Raw genomic sequence first — 21,976 nt, 5'->3', positions numbered from 1 at the left:
CTCAGGATAAGATGCTGAACAAGCACAAAATGCCTGCTACTTACATAGATTAAGATAGCACAAGTTGTTCTTATACTTTTTACTATTTCAGATATTTTTGTTGCATAGTAGACCTCAGGAACAGTTTAAATTGAGGTCTTTTCATTTTTCTTTTCTTCTTTTAAAAAAGCTGCCTTGCTCCCACTCCACTTGAGTAAATTAGAATTAATTTTGCTGGATGGAGAAGTTACATAAAGCAGCCTAGTGTAGCCATCAGGCTTAAGGAACAAAAGTGTAGTTGAAAAAATTGGTTACTAGTGATTTAACTAAACAATTACACTGTGATTGTTCAGGATGGAAAGAAAACTTTCTTCAGCAAGAAAAGAAAGTCAGTGGTTCTCCACAACCAACCATTCCAACAGCAATCCTATGGTGATGCTTGAACCAGTTCTTTGCCATGCTGACTGCTCCTAAAATCACATAATTCTGCAATGAGAACACACATCCTGGTTTAGGAAGTAAAGGCAGATTTGGAGAAAGAAGAGGTAGCTTAAAACAGTTGTACTTGACAGAAAGTTTATAAAAATCTTCTGTATGCAGCCAAGGATAAACATCCAAAATGTTAAACGTTGAATGGGCATCCTGTCAAAACCTTTTGAAATCCCACAGCCACACAAATAATCTCTCTCTGGAGGTTAATCATGCTACATTCAACAGTTTTCTTCTTTTTTCCTCTCATAAAATTATGACCATCTGAATCTCTATTGATACTTGACAACGGTACTTTCCCTGAAGTGTAACTCCAGGTCCTTCACTTAACATTATTCTAAGTAGGTTATGGAATACAAATGTATCTATAAAAAGTTTCCTAATTTTAATTTGAGTTTTTTGTTTGAACTTACAATTAATTGTGCTAGAAATCATACTTTATAATATAGCTCTAATCTACAAAAAAAATCAAAAAGAAAATTATCTGTGTACACAAAAATCAACAGCATATTGAGAAGCTGGCTTAGCACATTTTGCTTGGCAGTCAAAAAAAATGGAACAGTACTTTTTAAAGATGTCTTTTTCCAAGTTCCTCAACAAAGTTTTTCCTATGGCAATCCATTTGTGGTTTAGTAGCACAGGACTGATTTTGAATACATTCTGATTGAAGTGAACCTAATTTAAATTCATAACTAAGCCCAAAACCAGGCTTCACTCAGCGTTCAGACTATCTTGGATACTGTTCAATAAACAGCATTCATTAAAGGAAGGAAAATAAATTTTCAAATCACCTTTGGGGAAAAAGGTCTTCTTAAAAGTGTTTATTCTGACTGCTCAAAATCTGCATAAAGCAACATGAGGCTTTTCTTGAATAGATTATTGTGCTAGAATCCCTTTTCTTTGTGTTTCATATGAACCAAGAAGCCCTTTTCCTTCTACTAAAAGCAAATTCCAGTATTTTAGTTAATACTAAACACTTTTATTCTATGATAAGGTATTTTATTTTGAAAAACCAAGGAACTGGTGTCATCTCTATTCAATGCTGAATGGTAAAAAACAAATTAGGGAAAACAAAACAAAATACCACTACTACTGCAAAATGGGATTTCTTGACAGTCCATTCGTCAAAGCCTTCTGATATTTTGTTTGTACGGCATGAACGGAATAATGTTATTTGCTGGAATTTAGCATGTGAGATTTTCTTTGTCTGATTAATCTTAAATTATAGCTTCTTATCACAGAGTTTTGCTGTGAACTTGTGACACACTGTTTCTTATAAACCAAGGTACAAGCAAACAGGTTTTTTTTAAATTTAGTTCCATATTATAGTACCTGAAGACAGTACAGAGCACACTATACTCTTTCTTCCACCAACTTCCAACATTTACCTGTTTTTATATAAAATGTCTTTATTCACATAAGCTCCTGTGGTCTTGTGTCATAAGCATCCAATCCACTGAAAATCCTTTTTTTTCTGTGACTAACCTGGAAGTGTCTGGACTAAAAGATACTTGTAATTTTTTAATTTCATATTTAGTCACTGTGAAAAGAGGGCTTCTGGAATACAATAGTTAACCTAATACACAGTTTCCTGTAAATTTTAGACAGCTAATGATGGAATGCCAAATGTGTGATCTTGCACCAGTGAAGTCCACAAATACAATTCCCTACATGCTAGACATTAAAACAGCTAAGCAGAAAAACTATATAAAACCTCCGTATCCCAAGCTGCCATTTCATACTCTAAGAGAATCAAAGCTCCCATCTGAACATTTATTCTACTTTAGAAAGATGCAGAAGTAAATGCTTTTGCTGACATTTATACTGCTAATTGAGGATATTTATGCTTCCTACATTTCTGTTTTTTTCCAGCAGATGTCAGTTAAAAGCTCTTTGCCCTCATTGTTAGTCCTACCTTAAACAGGATTCATAGCCCTAGAATATAAGATTTTGGACCAGAAACTTTTTTGAAATACAACTGTGTGTTGCAGAAGGAAAAAATTCCAAGTTTACAGCTGTCTCTTGATGAAGTTTTAAATGCAAGACTTTCTCTCTGCTTTTTAGACTCCAAAAAGTTACTTCTCAGGCCAACAGCACCTGCCCAACTTTTCCTGTTGAAATAGCATCATCCCTCAATTCCCAAGGCTGTTAGTCTCCAGGTGTTTTAAGACCAAAACTCATAGAAAAACAGCAGAATATTTGATATTTACTAAAGAAAACTATTCTTAAGGAAACAATTAATTCCATATTTATGTTTACTGTCTTAAATAAAGTCATACAAATTTATATTCAGATGCTTTATATTTGATACTTCTCTACCTGCCCTATGCAACCCCAAACTACAGGTAATTCTAAAACTACATAGCAATAGTGTTAAAGTGAAAAATTAAGACTGCTGCTTTCTGTTCACTCATTGCTTAAATAACTTTTTGAAACCTTGAAAAATAAGTCTAAATGTAAATTAGCAGGTACCTTTCTATCAACTACATACACAACAATTTGTTAAAAAAAAGAAGTGAATAAAAAACTGTTTTCCTTGTCATGTTATCAACTTTTTCCTTTATGAAAGACAGGTTGCTTTTGGTAATGTATGAAATTATGTAATCTGCTGCCCATCAAGTTTCATAGAAAAATGCTGTGTACATATTCATATACACATGTGTAACTACATTCTAAGAATATGGCTGGGGAGCAAACACAGACATCCTGTTTACATCATCCTGGGCTCTATGGGCCAGTTTTCCTGGGATCTATTTTCAATTGGTTTTCCCTAGCACATTTCTCATATTTTTCCATAGATAGCCTAATTCAAATTGATTCTTTTGTTGCTAAAAAATCAGAATGGATATTACTTTAAAGTATGCGCATTAGAGTGGGTGTGAGTGTAGGCACTCCACCTAAGGAACCCTACAATTACTTGAGGGTAATCAAACTGGATTCTTTTTTAAAATATCTGACACACTGATTGCCCTCTAGAGAAACGAGCTCTGTCTGTTCCTGAGGGTGCCCATGGCAGCTTTTAACAGTCTTTCTTTTGGAGAAGAAAAGAAGGAAATCAGAATCAGCCCCTCTACAGAGGGTCATGATGAAAACACATTATGAGGGTTGCCACTGCTGAATGGATAAAAGTTATAGAAATTGTGCCAGAGAAAACAATTTGTAAAGTCACCCATTAGGCACCTTTAAAAGTTAGATAGAATCCAAAATCCAAGGAGAACATTGTCAATCTGCTGCCAGGATGAGTTTAACATCTCTCTCATGTCTCTCTTTCACAGACACTTGAAGTAATGGCTTGTGGCACCCTTGGCCTCTTCTCTCAAAACCCCACATCTCAGCTGTCAGTAACTCAGCAGAATAATCACATTTTCTGAAGAACAAGATTTGAGCACCATGGAAGAGCATTCTTCAGATATAACTTCAGTGACAACACACCACTAATAAGTTTTAGTTTTTATTCTTTTAACCAACACAAATAATCACAAATATGTATCTGTACACCTAATCTACTGCTGGGTTAAATTTCACCAAAATCCTTCAACCTAAGGTACTTTTAAAGTAATTCTGACAACTTAGTCTTTCATTGATACCTGTCTGATTTACTTTTTTTAATGTCTTGAGGCATTTCCTGTAGTTACATGCCAGTTGGGTGGCTCATGTCTAGATGCCAAAGTTTACGTGGAATGCTTTCAAGCGGCAGCATGCGTACATGTATGCACATAAGTGTACAAATACAGGTGATGCACACATGGTGTCTATTTGCTAAAAACATACTGACTTTTGATAATGGTTTGAAGACCGCATAAAAAATCAGATGTTTCCAGTAAAAGGTTAACTTTACCTTTCCAAACAGAATGATTACAAACCAAACATGGGGGGAAGCTGCTGCCTTTGGTATTGCAAGTGTCCAATGTGTGATAACAGAGAAAGGAAAAGGTAACAGAAATGCTGCAGATTTGCTTAAAAACTGTCACCCCCAACAGCCTGTGTGGTTGGAAGCTTTTACAGGATGTGTCTCAGGTGCCTTTAAGGGCCGCTTAGAGAACAATCTGTGCAAGTTAAGACACCATTCTCCTGCTGTGCTGGGAGTCACAGTCTCCTTCTCCTGCAAAAGCAACAATGGCAGCACAATTCTGGTAAAACTGAATGCTGCTTGGAGTGTTATCCCATTATTAAGGAAACTGACAATACAGCAAAATGCTTACATTATCTTATTATTATTAAATATATTATACATTCATTGCGTGTGTCATTAGTTACTGTAAAGAATTTTTTCCTAGCATGTCATAAATTGTAAGGATAATTTTTTAAAATACCCTGCATAAAGAAAATGTCAAGGTGATAAGCAGCTAGAGCAATTTTGTTAACACTGACAACTAAGTAGTGATTAATAAATTTGAAAATTATACTAAAAAACACCACTAAGATGAAACAAAAATTATTCCAAGAAATCTCCCATAGTGGGGTTTTTTTTTGGTACTTTATGTGCAGTCTGTAGTACACATACAACTCTATTTTTTTCTAGAATTTCTATTTTAAAACTGCATATTTCCCAGAAATGCAGCACTTAACAGAGCAAGACCCTGAAGAAAACAAGAGAAACCATCAAGATAGCAAGCCAGGACCTGTTCCCACCTGCAGTCAAAGCTGCTTTATTTCCAAAATCCAATAATATTCAAGAATGAATTTTCTGTTAACTGAATTTCAATATTCATACCTTCAAAACCATCCCTCAAATGGGACTTGAGCAAAAATTAGAAAAAAATCAATCAAAATTATTTAGAATATCTGCTTTCAAGCTCTTCAACACCACAGACTGAAAGGCTGCCCAGGTGTCCCAGCAACAGACAAGGCTGAGCTGTGAATTTCTCATCTAATCCTTGCCACAACATAGAATGTGCCTTATGCTGCTCAAGACAGGGTTTTAATACTTAAATATTTCTGGCATAGGCTGACAGCACTGAAATTAGCACTCCAAGGTCTGCCCATGGATTTGCTTGGCCTGGAAACCCAAACCTGTCTCTTTCCAGAGCACCCTATTCCTTCATGCTCAGAATTCATCTCTGCCTTCCCTCTTATTTTCTTGCACATTGAAATAACTCTTAAAAAGGATGCTGTGGACCTCGTAACTTGGGTGGTAGCCACTCTTCATGCTTTCTTTGCTAGACAGGGAGTTTAGACGACAAAGCTCAAGCATATGCACAGGGTCTGGACTTATTAATTTGTGCACTAACACTTGTTTCCAAACAGGAAGGCAAATCTTATTGTACAACTTAAAATATTTCATCATTTAAGGTAAGAAATCAATTTCACTTTCTATTGTGGCTACCTATTTGACACCACAGACTCCCTGAAACCATTTTAATTAGTACAAGAACAGATAACTAATAGATTACAGTCACAGAACTTCCCTTGTCATAAAAGACCCCTGTAATTTATTACTGATTTTTGTACAGAATGCAGCAATGAATCAAATATAAAATAATTCAAACTATATATTTGTACAATGAAATGTCAGAAAGAATTGAAGGAGCACATATATCTTCACTGCAAGCCACATCTTAGGACAACTGAATATAAAGCTCATTTTTACACCAAGAATACAAATTCTAATTCTCATTCTCTGTATTGAAAAGAGACTTCAAGTGACAGAATTTAAATGAGTAATTGGTATTAGGTATGGTTATTTCAAGAAAAAGAACAGTAATGATTTCTTAAAAATATGACTATTGCCAAACTCCTGCCCATCAGCAGCCACAATACCACAATTCTGACACAAATAAACCAGAGTCTCAGCTACAGGGGAAACCTGCATAGGATGGAAAGCTTTTTAACTCCACAGTAACTAAAATGCTACAGATTCAAAAATAAGTAGTATACAACTTAGTAGTATCTTAGGAACATTAAGGACCCAAAATATGGTAAATATCCATAGCCATATGGCTATACACAGCTCATTTTCCTATATAATCAGAATACTTTATCTTCACCCAATACCTCCCTGCTTTCTAGATCTCAGACTCCAAGACACTACAGAATATTAGGGCTGGAGAAAAATGTGTGGAATCAGCTAGTTCCCTACCCGTTTCCAAAGCTTGAGACGTTTGAAAATTTAAAAGGGATAGCGCAAGTGATAATTTAGATTTCATAGCATATTTAGGTAATCTTTCACAGTTTAACCAGTAGAAATTTTTCTTTGTATTCCACCTTAATCTTTCTTGTTGCAACCTAATCCCATTACTTCCTCCTCAACCAAAATAGGGATGTGGGGGAAGGCACTTTATCATGTCCCTCTCTTTTCAGCTTCCCTTCATGCATCTGAAACCTGCTATTATGCCTCCATCTTTTCTTTGTCCTTCTGCAAGGTTTGTCACATTTACTAAGCCTGCATCATATCAGAATGCAAAGCAAGTCCTTAGATCTGTTTTAAAGCTATTGAAATGTCAGCAATTATAGTGAGTGAAAATCTCAGAAAGTCAATTTTTTTTACCCATTCTTTAATCACAACTATTCAAAACCTTTTGGAATCTGAATTATATCTTTCTTCTATAACAACTGTTACTCATTCCATAGTAATTTAACACCATAACATTATGCAATACTACTGTAAATGTATCAGTTATCTGATGACAGTTGTAAAGCCACCATTAGTACCAGACTCGAAAAAAAAAAATATTTTAACAGATTTTGCCATACTTGGACAAAGGTCAGAACAGAATTGATCACTCAGAGGTGGACAGTCATTTCTTTTAGAGCTTTCTGAATTACCTCCTTGGAGTATAAACAGAAAGGACTTAGGAAACTATTGGCATAGTTAAGGAAAAAACGTAAAAGTTTTCCAAGGTCTTCAAGGCTTGCTGTGCATGTCATCCTCCTTCCTGAGGGCTAATGGAACCTACATTAAAAAGGAAGGTTTTCTTGCAAATCATTTTAGCCCGTATCACCAACAGTCAAACTAAGAGCTCAGATTTTACCTCTAAGTATATATAACATGACAGCAGGAAACGTAATGTGTGCACTGAATGCATAAGTACTTTCATGAAGACACTGGGGAAAAAGTTATTTTATGTCATGGGTGTGCTATGGAAATGACCTGCAGACTTTGTCCCAGAGCACACGACTTCACCTCTGCACTGCAGAGATCAAGTACATCCTCTGTCCTCAGCTTTGACTGCTCTCCAATTCAAAGCCAGCTATGCCCTTGTAACTATAGCAACTTGATCCATGAAGAATACTACAGTATTACAGATGTACTTTCAGAGTTACAGTCATCCTCTTTTCATGCCTTGAAGAAGTTTTCAACATGCATCCTGAAAGTAATTACTCAGGAGCTCCAAGGGAAAAACACACCATGTGCTCAGGCAGCCATGGAACCAAAGGTTGAGTCTTGGTCAAAAAGGAAAGTTGGTGGGGTCCAGCCAGAAACTCAGCTGGCAGCAGCAAACTGACACAGGATGCAACTCTAAAGATGACTAGTTTGGGTGGTTTTTTAGTTCCTTGTGATTCTTTTGTCCTTTGATTGGTTTTTTCATATAAGTTCTTGCGTTATTTTCTTCTTATTTCAGTCAGACTTAAGCTCAGCTTCTAACTGGGTTGCCCTTTCTTCAGCTGGTATTTCCTCCATATATTTCTATTTTAATTATGGTTTTAATTTCCAGCCAACTTTAATTTCTTTTTCTGCATTACCAATAGCATTAGCAGAATGAAGGAGAAAATATATAGAACCACTACTTTCTTTATGTTTGTACTGTGCCTGATCCCAGCTATGGTTCCAAGATCCTCTTAATTCCCAGTAACATTGATTTGACTTATCTATGGATCACTGGTATTTTTTCCTGCAGAAATCCCTGGCCCCCAATTTGGGCACTTCTATCACAGTACTCATGATACTGTAGAAAATCTAACAGTTCACAATTACTACATCCTTCAAAATATCCTAAGAATGTAAACATTTATTATGCACTCTATATGAAAAATACAACATAGCAGAGCAGATAAAGCATTGAAATAATTATAATTTTTATTTTTTAAAGCATTCTCCAGTCAAAATGGCTCCTGTTAAATCATGTCTACCAATAAAAATATGCATTTTTACAGACTAGGTCTGAAAAAACAAGCTGTAAAATTTATAATTTTACTGGTCTTATAAATTGATTTCAGCCATTATTGCACCACGCATATTTCACTAAAGGTGATGGAATGCTTATTTCGTTGATAGCTAATGTATCCCTGAAGAATAAAAGCTGTATGAATACATCATTTTGCCATAAAGGTGATACAGACAGCAAAAGAACATTTTGTCAACTTCAGGAGAAAAACTGAACTATTAGGAATTATTTAAAGCATCATAAAGCCTCAGCAAAATGTTCAATTGTCAATAAAGGTAGACATTAATCTTTCTATCCCCTTGAACACAATTTTTACATATCGTGCTTGAGTGTACCAGATGTGAATCTTTATGCATGCCTACTGCACATTAGAGTGCTGAGGAACCAACAAACCCTTTAAATGAAGAAATATTCCTTGAGAAGCAAAGGTCTGGTTAAAGAAACATCAGTAATGGAGAATAAAAAATCATGGGGCAAAACCTTCCAGCACCTTCCTAGATTCAAAGCCAACCTTACTGAGCTTCCATATTGAATATGTTCCTCCTTCCACCATTCAATTTTAATGGAAAGAGTTCCTGTAGCCCTACAGCAATATATAAAAACCACTTGAGTATCTGACTTCATTCTCTCCTTCACTTCAAGGAGAATTCTCCAGTGCAGCAGTTTAAAAACTAAACTTTGAATAGGTCTGGGTGCCTTGCCATCCTCAGCACACCAGGACTTTTTGTTTCCTCTATACATGAGTAAGTAAGACCTGTTAGTCTGTTAAATGCATAATTCCTCCAGCAGCATCACATATTTATACAAATCAGTGTTACCAGACATTCTGGCAGATACTGAAGTTTATTTATAAGTAACTTCTCACTGCCTCTAAGAGGACTGTTCACATGGAATTTCATGAAATGTCTCTGAAATAATTTGAGGTGTTGCTCCAACAAGGAAGTTTCTTCCTCCTCCTGAGAGAGCAGCAATTGCAAAATAATGACTCTGAATGAGTTTTTCTTTAAATATATTAATCTAATTTTGAATCATTAGTTTAGCTGATCAGCTCATCTGTACTATAAAATCAACTTTTTAACCTTTAAAGAAAAGTTAATTTCACATTCCATTAAGGACATTAAATTCACATTACATAAAATGTCATTTTGCTATTTTTCTTTTTCCTTCCAGTAGAAGAACTTACCTGTACACTGTCCTCCATTTGTGGGATCCCCATAATATCCTGGCATGCAGGTCTCACACTGTTTTCCTGTTGTTAGGTTTCTACACTGATCACAGACATTGCTGTTGACGCAGGTGCTGTGGCCATTACACTGGCAAGCTGGAATACAACGTTTTTAAAGCTTCATTAGTAAATATCTCTTCGGAACAAAATCATCTCTATGTGATTATGAAATGGTAGTATGATGTGATTCTGAGGAGTTTAGTCCTGACTAATAACCAGCATAAATATACTTGCACTCTGACCCAGAACATCTTCAAAACAGCATTGCAATACAAGATGGATTCACACAAAAACTGACTGTGTTGTGACATGTGAGTTTTAAGGGGGGGTTTTATGAGAAAGGGTTTTTTTACTATTGGAATTATTTAATTAGTCCTTACAGCTTTAAAATGCTGTCTAGGTATTTCAGAAATCTTTGAAGAGTAGTAACTCACTAACTGAGACTCCATGAAAACCCCAATACCTACATGCAAACATGAGGCATTTGAAGACCTGCTGCGACAGAGAATATAAACTCAAAGCTGATCATATCTAGTGGGCAGAGAAAACTTCCAAAACAAATTAACTAAATATTATCCTATTTTAATTGTCCTGACCTTCATTAGCTTTGACATACAAAGCAATTTTAGGGACACCAGGACCACATCAAACAGCTCCAGTCCCTCCTCACTACAGATGATTTTGGGGAAAGTAAAAAGAAAGCTGGATTCCTGTTGGCATAATTTTTTCACACCTGATCTTGAAAGCATAAAATTGCTTTTTGTCAAATAACACCACTATAAACCACTGATCTTGCAGCAGAGCTCCACTCCAGAGCTTCACATTTTGGGAAAACTCAAGAAAGTACTGATCACTCCTGCAGCAAAATCACAATGTGAATCCTGCCAGCGTCATTGATCCTGCTGCCAGGTTTTGAAGGATGACCTCTCTATAGAGTGGAGCTTCAGAGCTCATGGTGTCCAGCAGATTAGTAATCTGTCAATTATAGCAGCTTGTCAAATGTCAAACCATGTCAGACCTGTCGATTCCTCAGTGCCAAAGTGGGTGGAAGACTTGGAAGAGGACAGCTATCGGAGTAAGATTGTATTTTTTTAAAAATTTGGATTTTTTAATTTAAATGTCACAGTGATTGGTGTCTTGGCTAGGGAAAAAAAGGGATTCTCACTGCATGATTTAAAAAGTTTTTAGAGCTGTTTTATAATTTAGTAACTTAATATATTTATAGCCATTGCCAGACTTGGCTCATAAACCATTAAAACCTCCCAAGCTGACAATCTCTTCTTTCTTCTGTAACTATGCCTAGACAATCTTCCAAACAAGTATTAAACATTTCATATCATTAGGTTTTCTCACTGTCTGGACTAAATCTGTAGCAGTCACAAGCCATATTCTTCCCAAGAATACTTAATTTTTAGACACCTTTGTGGTGTCTCCCTCTTTTTCGGTTTGTTGCCATTCTCAGGAAAATCTACACAAAAGTACCACAAGCTGCAGCTCTGTTTTGGGGTCTGTGTACATGTTTTACACATTAAATACTTAAAGCAAATATTAAAAAAAATACAGCCCAATAAGCAAAAATTTAAACAGAGAGTACATTGAAGGAGTATTCTATTAAAGTAAGATTGCCTAATTAAGAGTAATATCATAGTGTAGGACAAATGCTTAATATTAATATTCTCTAACCAGTGGGCCATTGATTTATAAATTTTCTATTCTTGCTAATGCTTAGTTTTGTATTTCTTAATTTTTTTGCTATACAGGGTGATGAAAGTAACCTTAATTGTAAAGTTTAGATTTTTCCATGTCATATTACTATCTGGTCACACATGACAGCTCTGAATTCCTACATTTTGTTGAGTCAAAGTAAATGGAAGAGATTTTACAACAAATTCAAAAAAATATATAGACAATAAGAAGGCAATCCACAACTGATATGACATACCACGGAAAAATTACATTATATATTTGCTGGTTTCCCTAAAAATATGCATCTCATTGGAAAAAGTCAGAAGTGCAAGTTCAATAAATTTCAAAGTTGGTTCAGTGCAATCAAACTGGAGGCATCAATATTAAATAATTTTAAAAGTCATTAAATTAATGAGAAACAGTAATGAGTATTTAAGTAAGAATTAGGAGTTAAATTTGAAAAAGTTCTTTTTTCCTTAAGTCCTTTTAATGTCATCACTGGCAGCAACAAAGTCATTTTCCTCACACACAAAAATGTGCTTCAGCTGAATCCTCAGTTAGGTTGCCCTGGAGAGAAGCAATTTTATGTCTAATTTGCTTTGGACCTCTGTGTTGAAATAGCTGATGAAGCTGACAATTGTTGGTAATTATAGTTTTAAGAAAATAGTTGAAACCAGGAAAATTTATGAAAAGGGTGTCTCCATTACAATCTGGATCTCATGTAAAGATACTTCATCTAGTTCTAATCAAACTAGGTAGAATCTACTCATACTGCTTTTCAGAGGAGAAATTTAGACTTAAAGAAAAACTTGGGCTTGCATTCTACCTAAACCTTTCTTCTCATGAGCTGAATGTCAAAGCTGTTTTTCTTTTCTTCATATATGTAGGTTATTTGCAATTTTATTTATAACAATAGTTCAGTTAAACTAAGAATCTGATGAAAATAAAATTATATTCCTACCAAAAGAAACACTATGACAGCTTATTTGAAGCCTATTGATTTCAAAGTGACCAGTCACAAAAATAAACATTTTCTATACTGCCTGATGAATAGTAATCTTGAAGTTTTGAACAAACAGAAAATGAGAAGGAATTTAAAATTTTTATCAGCAGCATAATTACCCAGAGGTACTGTAAGGAGTATGGATATAGACTACAAGGAAAAATAAGTGCATGCCTGAATGACCATGAATGGTTCAGACAACTATTCATCAATGTGGCAGAATAATCTCCAAACTGCATGGTATAAAGTATCTATTTATATTTTCATCCTAACTGCAAACTGTTCAGTAGGCTTACATAGACTTAGTCTAATTCTATCTTGTTTCAAGTACATCAAATGATTGTTGGGCTAAGAATAAACTGTGTTAGTATAATCTACTACAGAAAATATTCTATGAAAATAAAAACAAAAATCTTAGGAAGGAAACCTCCAGCCTAAACAGATCAAAAAAGAAATTTCACATCAATTGAAGTTTTAATGCTATGACTTCTGTACTATTTGTCCCTTAAACTCATAAAGCTAGGGAATGTTAAACTGAAGAGGAACTTCAGTAAATTCTTGATAAGAACATATAATAAACACATAATTTTATCCACCAAGAATAAATATTAAACATAGCTGTCTAGACTAGCACTATATTTACCTATTACAATTTCACTAGTAACAGAAATTACGCATTGCACTGAATGGTTAACAATCCTTCAATATCAATATATAGACTAAGTAATGAAATTTCTATACAACAACAACAGAATGTCATTCTACTGTTTCCAGAAAGGTACTAGAAGCTTCTTTGTTCAGGAAGTAACATTAGATGATGTGGAAGGTTTCTATGGTTTTAAATATGCAACAGTGTTCCATGGGGTTTATATTTCATTTCATTTTTCTAAGACTTCAATAAACTCTCACTCTATATATACGCATACACAACAGAGAGAATAAACTGAGGAAAAAAGCAGACAAGAAGGCAAACACAGCTGCATGTATCCATAAAATTACTGATCCTACAGAATCTCCAGCTTCCAAAATCATCAGCAATAGAACATTTCCTGAAAAAATAACTCAAGAACAGTTACACTATTTATTCTAAAAAAAAAAAAAAAAAAAACAAAAACAAGCAAAAAAAATCACCACAAAGTTTTCAAGCTGTCTTTCAAACTGTATTATTTATTGTAAATGACTTCTGGAGGGCTGTCAAAGTCCCTAGTGTGCTTTTCATTTGCCTGCAGTCCTCCACAGCTGCTTCCACACTCTGCTGTCAGAGTTGGAGGATTTCCACACAGGAGGCTGCACCAGCACAGCTTTCACTGTCACAAAACATGGTATCTTCCTTACTTTTCCAATTGAACTCAAAAATTAACACTCTAATCAGACTGGTGTCGCTTAAATTGAGACTTCAGAGATTCTCTTTAAGGCCACACAAGCACATATTCTATTCACTCTGTGTCTAAAAGGTCAGCTGGAAGCACAGCTCAGGTTTTGGCAGCCCCCCATTCTGACAGTCAGCTGGACTTGGCAAGAGCAGGAGGGAATTTTGTGTCCATCAGTCTTCTCCTCGGGATAATTTCTCCCCAGTTCCACTCCTTGATGGATACAGAAGCCAGAAGAAAGCAAGAGCTGAAGAAAGTTCATATGTTTTCATTTCTAAATGTGTAGGGATAGGGTGGGTGAAAACTTATCTACAAATTAATGGTATTTTGGCTAAACCTCTTGCACTGCATTTCACAAGTCAACATATACTTGTGTTCAGTAGAAAAACGAACTCTATATTTAGGAAATATTTTGTAAAAAACAAGTTTTCCATGAAAATGGAAAATTTTTGCATTATGGAAGATATTTGCATTACTTAGAACAATCACATTATTTTGGTGTGCTTAAACTCTTATTTCATATATAAGAAAGAATGGAAGCAAACCTTACCTGGACACTGGATAAAAGACCACTCATAATTTTTTTCCTTTGGGCAAAGAGTAGCATCAAGCACCATTTCATTGGAGTGGACACTGACAGGTTTCATTGGGCCTCTGGAGGAGCCCTCCAAGCACTGTCCTTTGCCAGTGTTACTGGGATCATTGCACCATCCACATCCTGGCTGCTCCAAACACTGTCCACAGGTCCTCAGCCCAGAGCAGTTTTGAGCTTTAGTACATGGAATACAATATTAATGCATTGTTTTTTAAATAAGCTGCTTGGATTTTACAACAATACATAGAGAATTAACTTTTCCTTGTGCAAATTTACAAAAACAAAATCAGTAATACGAGTAAGAATATCTCAGTTTTCATTAAAAGTTGTGCAACCTTAAAGATCATGCAGCAGGTGTTTGTTATACCACAATGCAACAATAAAAACTTCAAATCAACAAAGAAAATGAAGCAGAACAAGAATATTGCATATCTTCATTAGACAGAGAAGAAAATACATTCCTTCCTTATTAGTAGTATATAATGCATTTATTACTAATTTTACTGAGATAAACAGCCCTTCCAAAAGGAAAACTAGAGTTCAATACAAGGTCAGTAAACCAAGTAAGAGTGATAATATTTATAAATATAAAAAACTACAGGATCATTCAAATTCAAACCAAAAATTATTTTGGGCACAAAGTACCCCTGGATGTCACCTGAGTATTTGCCTAGAAATATTACTTAGTCCTCTCACAAGCTAGCAAACCACACATCTCAAGCAACAAATCATAATTCAGACCCACTTAAATTAACTATATCTTAAGGTTCTCATCAGCTAGTCAGGTTTCATTTTTAAAATTGCATTCTAAAATCTAAATAACCCTTTAGATCTTTTATACTCTATTATTTAAATTATTAAATGGTCTTCCTCATATTTCAAATCTGTTTAGAACCAAATAAAATTCCTATTCTGAAGTTACTGTCATTTTTTTATTAATAAGAAATTAACATTTTAGTAACTTCAAGAACACAATTAAAGTTCCCAAGCTTCTTTAAGCTTTTTCTGACACATCCTAGTTTCTTTAATTACTGTTGTAACACTGGATCAAATTAACGTCAGACTCATTCAAACATTGATCACTATGGGTTCCTGTCTCTCCTCACATTAACTTTACAGGCTTTCAAAATTAAATTTTAAAAGCACACATGAAGGTAAGCTCCTGCTGTGAAGCCAGAATTATCCAAGTTTCTTTTTAAAAAGAAGAAAGTAATTTAAAGATTCCCAGAGTTATTTGAAGGACACTCAAATGGCTTCTACATGAGGATAACCTCTCAATTTGGCTCAGCTGCAGCCAGAACACTGCATCCAAATAATGCCCACAGTTACCTGGGCTCCTCTGGTCCACAAAAGGAATATTAAGCAGAATGATTTCGCTGCTAAATAAATTAACTGAGACCAGAATAAAGCTAGCTCCTCTGCCTTCAGCAACTATTAAAATTGTTTTAAAGTGATGAAAGCTGTAAAAAGAAAAAATACTGCACCGTCTAAAGGTACCTGTTGATATCAGGAAAACAGGCAGTGAAGAGTCTGAGTGAATCTCAACAGGATTTTAAGAGCACAGAAAGCTGAAGCAAGAGCTCTTCAATAGACTTGGAAGAATCCAAAGAGGAGGAAATGTTTCAAGTTTCCCAAATATGGAAAATAGCAGGGATGGGAAAAGGCCAACAGTTGTTGCAAATTGTCAAACGTGAAAAATCAGTTTTAAACAATCAGAGCTGAAGCTGAATGATACAAATTTGGGCTTTTGAATACATTAGAAGATCAGCAGAAAAATAAAGACCATTCTGTACCGGCTGGCTTGCCCTTTCAGAGATGCACTCTAAACAATCCAAATAAATCTCATGCTGCTATTTATACTCATGCTGCTATTTATAAAGCCCTGAAGTATCAGCTGCACTATCTTTACAGAGGCTAAAGCAGAACCAAAAGTGAAAATCCTCAGCTATTATCTGTAGTGGCATTCAGCTGAAAAACTGGAGAGCTAAGAAGCAATTGTTGATGGAAGAAGGCGATATTCAAGCGGCAATTTTGTTTTCTTTGAAATTCTAGAGGTGGTCCAAGATTGTTCAACTGTCAGCTATTCAATCAAAAGTCATAATGGATGGAAGATGTAGGGAAGAGTGGAAATGCAAGTTTTTGGCAAGTAGGCATTAAAATGACAATATGTCACCAATAAAACAGCATTCCCCATTTTTAATTCCAAGTTGTGAAAATAAATGTGAAGTTCTCAGGTTTGGTTTTTTTTTTTATTTTAAATCATACATGCTTGTCTGAATTTTTTTTCATTCAGAGCAAAACATCCAAAAGCTCAGAAATTAGTCATTCAAAATAAAAATAAAATTTCAAACACAAGGAGGATTTTTTAAAGGTATAGTTCCAGTCTGTTCTTCAAGTAGAAACACTATCCCTTGATAAGGGTATCCACTTAATAATTCATTACTCCAGCAGCAATAATGATATATTTACCTAATAAAATTTTCAAGTCATTTTAGACTAACAAAATATCTGAACCATGCTTCATTTGAACATGCATTTTCTTGTTTAAATGCAAAATATCTGATGCTATAAAACTCTGGGAAAACTGCTTACAGCCACAGAAACTTGTTTTTTTCTAATTCGTTGAATATAAAGTACATTTTCATACAAAATTGCCTTTACATAATGTTGAACTGGCATACAGCAAATCCCTTTTGCCTTATTTAATATTAACTTTTATAGACCTGACAAAAATGACAATCAAATTAAAAACAATTTCTTATGTTCCCCAAACAAATTGAATCAGCGTGATGTGCAAACACTACACAAAGAGGAAAAACTGAACTGAAAGTTCAGGCTGACATAACATCTGCTAGTTCAAAAACATAAGCATCATTTATGTGGTATTCTGTCAATTTTATCTCCAGATTTGCAATCTATTTAAGTTCTGCCACAACTCACTATCAATATTTTATAAGTTAAAAAATTGATTTGTATACAGGAGAGGAAAACAAAAATTCTGTGAATGATTATAGGAAAGAAGCCTTTATATAACTAGAGAATTATTATTCCAAGCATATTGACAAGAGATTAAATACTCCTATTACCTGTTACACTGAACCTGGGTGCTAAAATCTGGATTAATACCTGACATTTATTAACTTAGCCAAAAAGTTTACCAGAAAAGCTCAACATGGTCCTGGTTCATTACATTCTATGATTATTAAGGATGAAGAAGGAACCTCAATTAGAGGAATATGGGCTCTTGGCCAGTTTAGCCTGAAGGAAAAGCTTTCCTATGCCTTATTTCCCTTGAACCCAGATATGTAGTGGCCTGGTACAAACAGCTCATTTTCTCTCCTAAGATTAGAATATATCAATGGTTCCTTTTACAGACACATCAAGAACTTATTTTACTTAGTATTTTCTGAGGTTTTAGGTGAAAGTAAGTAACTGCCTTCTGTGATCTTTGGGGTTTTTTTAATTTGTATCCATAACCTCTCAAACAGAATCATCATCTAATTATAATCCTGAAAGCAAGTTGCTTCTTGTTGTGACAGCATTAATGATCTTGACAAGATATCCACAGATATCAAAAGACCCTTCTGGAGAAAGGGAGGAAATCAGAAGTAACCATAAAAACTCTCTCTAGAGCAATAAGGAGAGTCCAAAGGTACCATTCAGAAATCCTGAAAAATTCAAGAACCAGCCTTCTGAATGATGGTGACTGAAGAATTGTTCCAAATAAACCTCAACTAAGACAAGAATCTAAGGCACCAGACAGCTCACTCCAGCATCTACATCAATTATGGCACCAATAAACCCTGGAATGCTGGAACTGCATGGGGCTGACTCCAGCCACTCCCAGCTTGGCAAGGAGCAGCTGTGCCTGATTCACAGAAAGGGACTTGGAGGAGATTGCTCATTCTCCCAAAGACACTGCATCAAGCTCTGACGAAATGTGCTTCCACAGGGGGCATCCAGGGAGTAACCTGGCTCCTTGACAAAATAAGAAACCACTTGCTTCTTGTCCCCAAAGGATGAAATGGGCAACCTTGAACATTAATGCAGCCTGACCCAGTCTGATCACACAGAAGTTTTCTGTACCTCCTCTACCTGCCTGATGGCCTAATAGAATTCCTTCTACTTCCATAGAGAGGATGAACAATCTGCAAGAGTTAATTATTACCGATCAAGGGTTAATAATCCCCATCTGCAAGGAAGAGGAATCTAAGGAAGACCAAGATAATTTGTTTTGCATTTGTATTACAATATTCTCAAGACTACTACTATCCTTACTAAAACTTTGGTTTTATCTTTGCATGTTAGGAAAATGGCATAGCCTGAATCTGAAAAAAAAAATCAGAACATTTAAAACTTTAAAAATACATCACACTTCTTAATGACTTGATATTGTGTAAGTCTAAGTTCTACATATTGGTTATCTAATTTTAACAGTATTTTGTTCCAGCTTATGGATGTTGTTTGTCACACTAACTCTGGACATACAAACAATCATGGTAATTTTTCTTTATCTGAAAAGAATAAATACTTTTCACAGTTTCAAAAGACTAAATATATTTCATCATCAAACAATTTCCAGCGTATTATCTGTATCTAAGAAATGCATACTCAGCACTGACTTCTCACATTAGTAGCTATATAAGGTCATTCACTTGAAAATCTTTTTATCTCTAGAGAATGTGCTGAATCCCTCCAGCTCTTTTGAGTGAAAAATAAAACTAACAATACATTTAGTAAGATGAACATTCACTAAGATACTCACGGGAGCAGGTGGCAGTTTGCCACTCCAGACACTGCCCATATGGGAAGGAGATGATGTAGGCATTGGAGTCCACGCATCGTTTGGTGCTGCTGCACCACATGCACTCCATGCCATTGCTCGTGCAGTTGGAACAGGTTGTCCTCAGGGAGCAGGGCTTTTTGCAGGGCCTGGCATTCTGGTTGGGACTGACTGGAAAAGGATCACAAATATTTTATCATTTCAAACACAAGTTCAATCTACTTTTTTTTTCACCATTCGTTCCATTAGAAAAATCCCTGTTGAAGTGGTTGCTTCCTTAATTAGCCATAAATATTTTGGTCCATCCAAAATTATTTTTCTGTACATAAATAAAATCATATTTTACAAAATTTAACATGCAAAACTGAGCATGACTCACATGACAGCTCAGAGAGTCCATTTTAGTAGATGTTAACTTGAACAGTCAAGTGACTGTCACAGTAAATTTTATACACAAACAAAGCTAAAAGACAGAAACCAGAATTTTGGATTTGTCCATCTTTTACAACTTTAAGATATTCACTAATGTTCAGCAAGATCCAGAAAGAACACATCAGCATTGCTGAATATCTCCACATGTGGTTACAGATACTGTTACCATTGACTATTACTGATTTCGAGGCAAATAAGATTTCTAGTGTAATGCAAAATAAGCCACATGAACTAATTCTCAAATACTATGTGCTGCTTTAGGAATATTAACAGATTGCATCTATATCCAAAAAAACTTTAAAAAATATATATTTTTGTAATTATTTAATATGTTCCCAAATCCCTCTTAGGAAAATTAAACCCCAAAGAGTTTGTTATTCACCACAACATCAGTTCCTGGGACAAAGAGGCTCCTTACCAACAGGTTTTTCACACACGAGGCCATCTGCCATGGCAGTGCAGGGATTTGCCTTCAGCCCTGCCACCTCTGCTCTCTCCAGGTAGGCACAGAAGCCAGAGTCGTTGGGCTCTCCAGGGAGCCACTGCAGGGTGGTGTTTGTGAAAGGGGACATGTCATCCCAGCCCCAGTAGGAGATGTTGATCTTGCGCAATCCCACCCACGGGGAAATTTTCTACAGATGAAAACGAAACAAATGGAAGAGAATAATTTAAAATGCTTTTTGTCACAATAAAAATTTAAAAAAAAATAGCTCAGTAGCAACAATTTCACACTTTCAAAATTCATCAGGTTCTTATCTCACTTTATCATCTCAATCATTGTCCACACAGTTTTTATCTTAATTGTTCTGTCTTGCTGAACATCCCCCAAAACCCCAACAAAAACTCCACTCCCTATATGCTTCTCTTCTACTACAAACCTGCATTCTGTTCAAAGACAATTCTGATTTCTATTATCGGTCATAATGAAATTGTTTGTTTTTTTCCCAGTGGCTACTGTACGATTACTAATTGCTAGGCCACTGTGGATAATGAAATAAACATATGTTAACAGCAATTCAGAGAAATCAAATTTCAGGAAAAAGTAGGATCAATATTCCATCCTCTAAAGTCCATAGTGCTGATACTGATCAACTTTAGGCAATCAGAGACAGACATAAAAGTGGCACATTTACATTTCCAATGCTGCTAAATACACATTGAATATACTTTCATTATTGATTTATAATGTTATTGATTTATAAGTTATAAAACATAGTCTAGAAAAAAAACTACAACCACACATTTTTAAAACATATTTAGGATGTATCAGTAAAACTACATCACAAATTCTACTGATTTTTATCATTTCATCTTTACACACTTAGCAAGCAAAAGAGCAGCTTTTAAGGAAAAAAGGCATTCACTTGTTCCAGGATATATCTGTATTCATTACTTGCCACCATTGGTGTAAAATCTCAAGATACCCAAACCAAACACATTTCCACATGTAATCTCTGTGCAGGCAGTTTTCATTAAGCCCAGTTTAAACACACAGAAGAGAGATACAGAGAGACAACTGGGCTCTGACAGGTACATGATGGCAGGTGGGTGCCAGAATACCAAATCCAGCTGCCTGCCCAGGCAGAGGACACACATTGTCAGCTCCAAAGGAGAGATATTGATCTGAGTGTGAATTAGGTTCACAACTGATTTAATTTACAAGGTAAGTAAAGGTAATTTACAAGGTAAGTAAAACACTATAATACATCTAAAGGGAACCTGCCATTGTTAGAGCTATGTATTCCACAAGTGAACCAAGAGTTACTTTCATTCTCTATCACTGATCTTTCACCTTTGATCTCACATTTTCTCTGGCCACGCAGGTTTAACCCATGGGTGAAAAGAAAATCTTTCAGTACTCTTAATTCTACACACAACCAGAGCATTCCTTCTTTTTTCCCCTGTCCTGTTAGAGCAAATTAAAATATGAAGGATTATTGATTTTGTTTCAAAAATACCAGCAGTAAATACCTTTTAAAACAATCAGTAGGTAGACAGTTGGTATTCCTGACCTCCCCAATATGTACTCCCTAAGCTCTCTTCTGCTTCTGTACTACAAAAATTGCTTTACCTACTAACACTTAGGGACATGAGCACAATCTTAAACAGAAAATGACTAAGAAATGTTCCATTCTATAAGCAGTGATGTGTTCTGGGAGACTCTTGAACAGCAACAAGAACATTCAGCAAATTCACCACTGTCCACTTTGCGTCTTACTTTGTGTATTTACTTCCTAACTCCATTGCTACCCCAGGTGACCAACTTTCCAGGTGTCTGTGAGGACTGTGAGGACTCACATGTCCTGGAC

General features: G+C 35.5%; 1 protein-coding gene across 1 annotated transcript in view; it reads right to left on the bottom strand.

The window, feature by feature from the left end:
* Nucleotides 1–21,976, bottom strand: part of ATRNL1 (attractin like 1) — a 428,986-nt gene that overhangs the window by 304,529 nt on the left and 102,481 nt on the right. Inside the window, exons 18-21 of the mRNA XM_014310189.2 lie at nt 20,086–20,299; nt 19,218–19,406; nt 14,408–14,626; nt 9,757–9,894 (exon numbers count right to left, since the gene is read on the bottom strand). Of these exons, the coding sequence (XP_014165664.1) occupies nt 9,757–9,894; nt 14,408–14,626; nt 19,218–19,406; nt 20,086–20,299 (760 nt within the window). The remainder of the gene's footprint in view (nt 1–9,756; nt 9,895–14,407; nt 14,627–19,217; nt 19,407–20,085; nt 20,300–21,976) is intronic.

Source organism: Geospiza fortis, unplaced genomic scaffold, assembly GCF_000277835.1.
Source record: "Geospiza fortis unplaced genomic scaffold, GeoFor_1.0 scaffold1303, whole genome shotgun sequence".
Lineage (NCBI taxonomy): Eukaryota > Metazoa > Chordata > Aves > Passeriformes > Thraupidae > Geospiza > Geospiza fortis.
The sequence above is the reverse complement of the archived record's forward strand: the minus strand, read 5'-3'. Positions and strand labels throughout refer to the sequence as shown.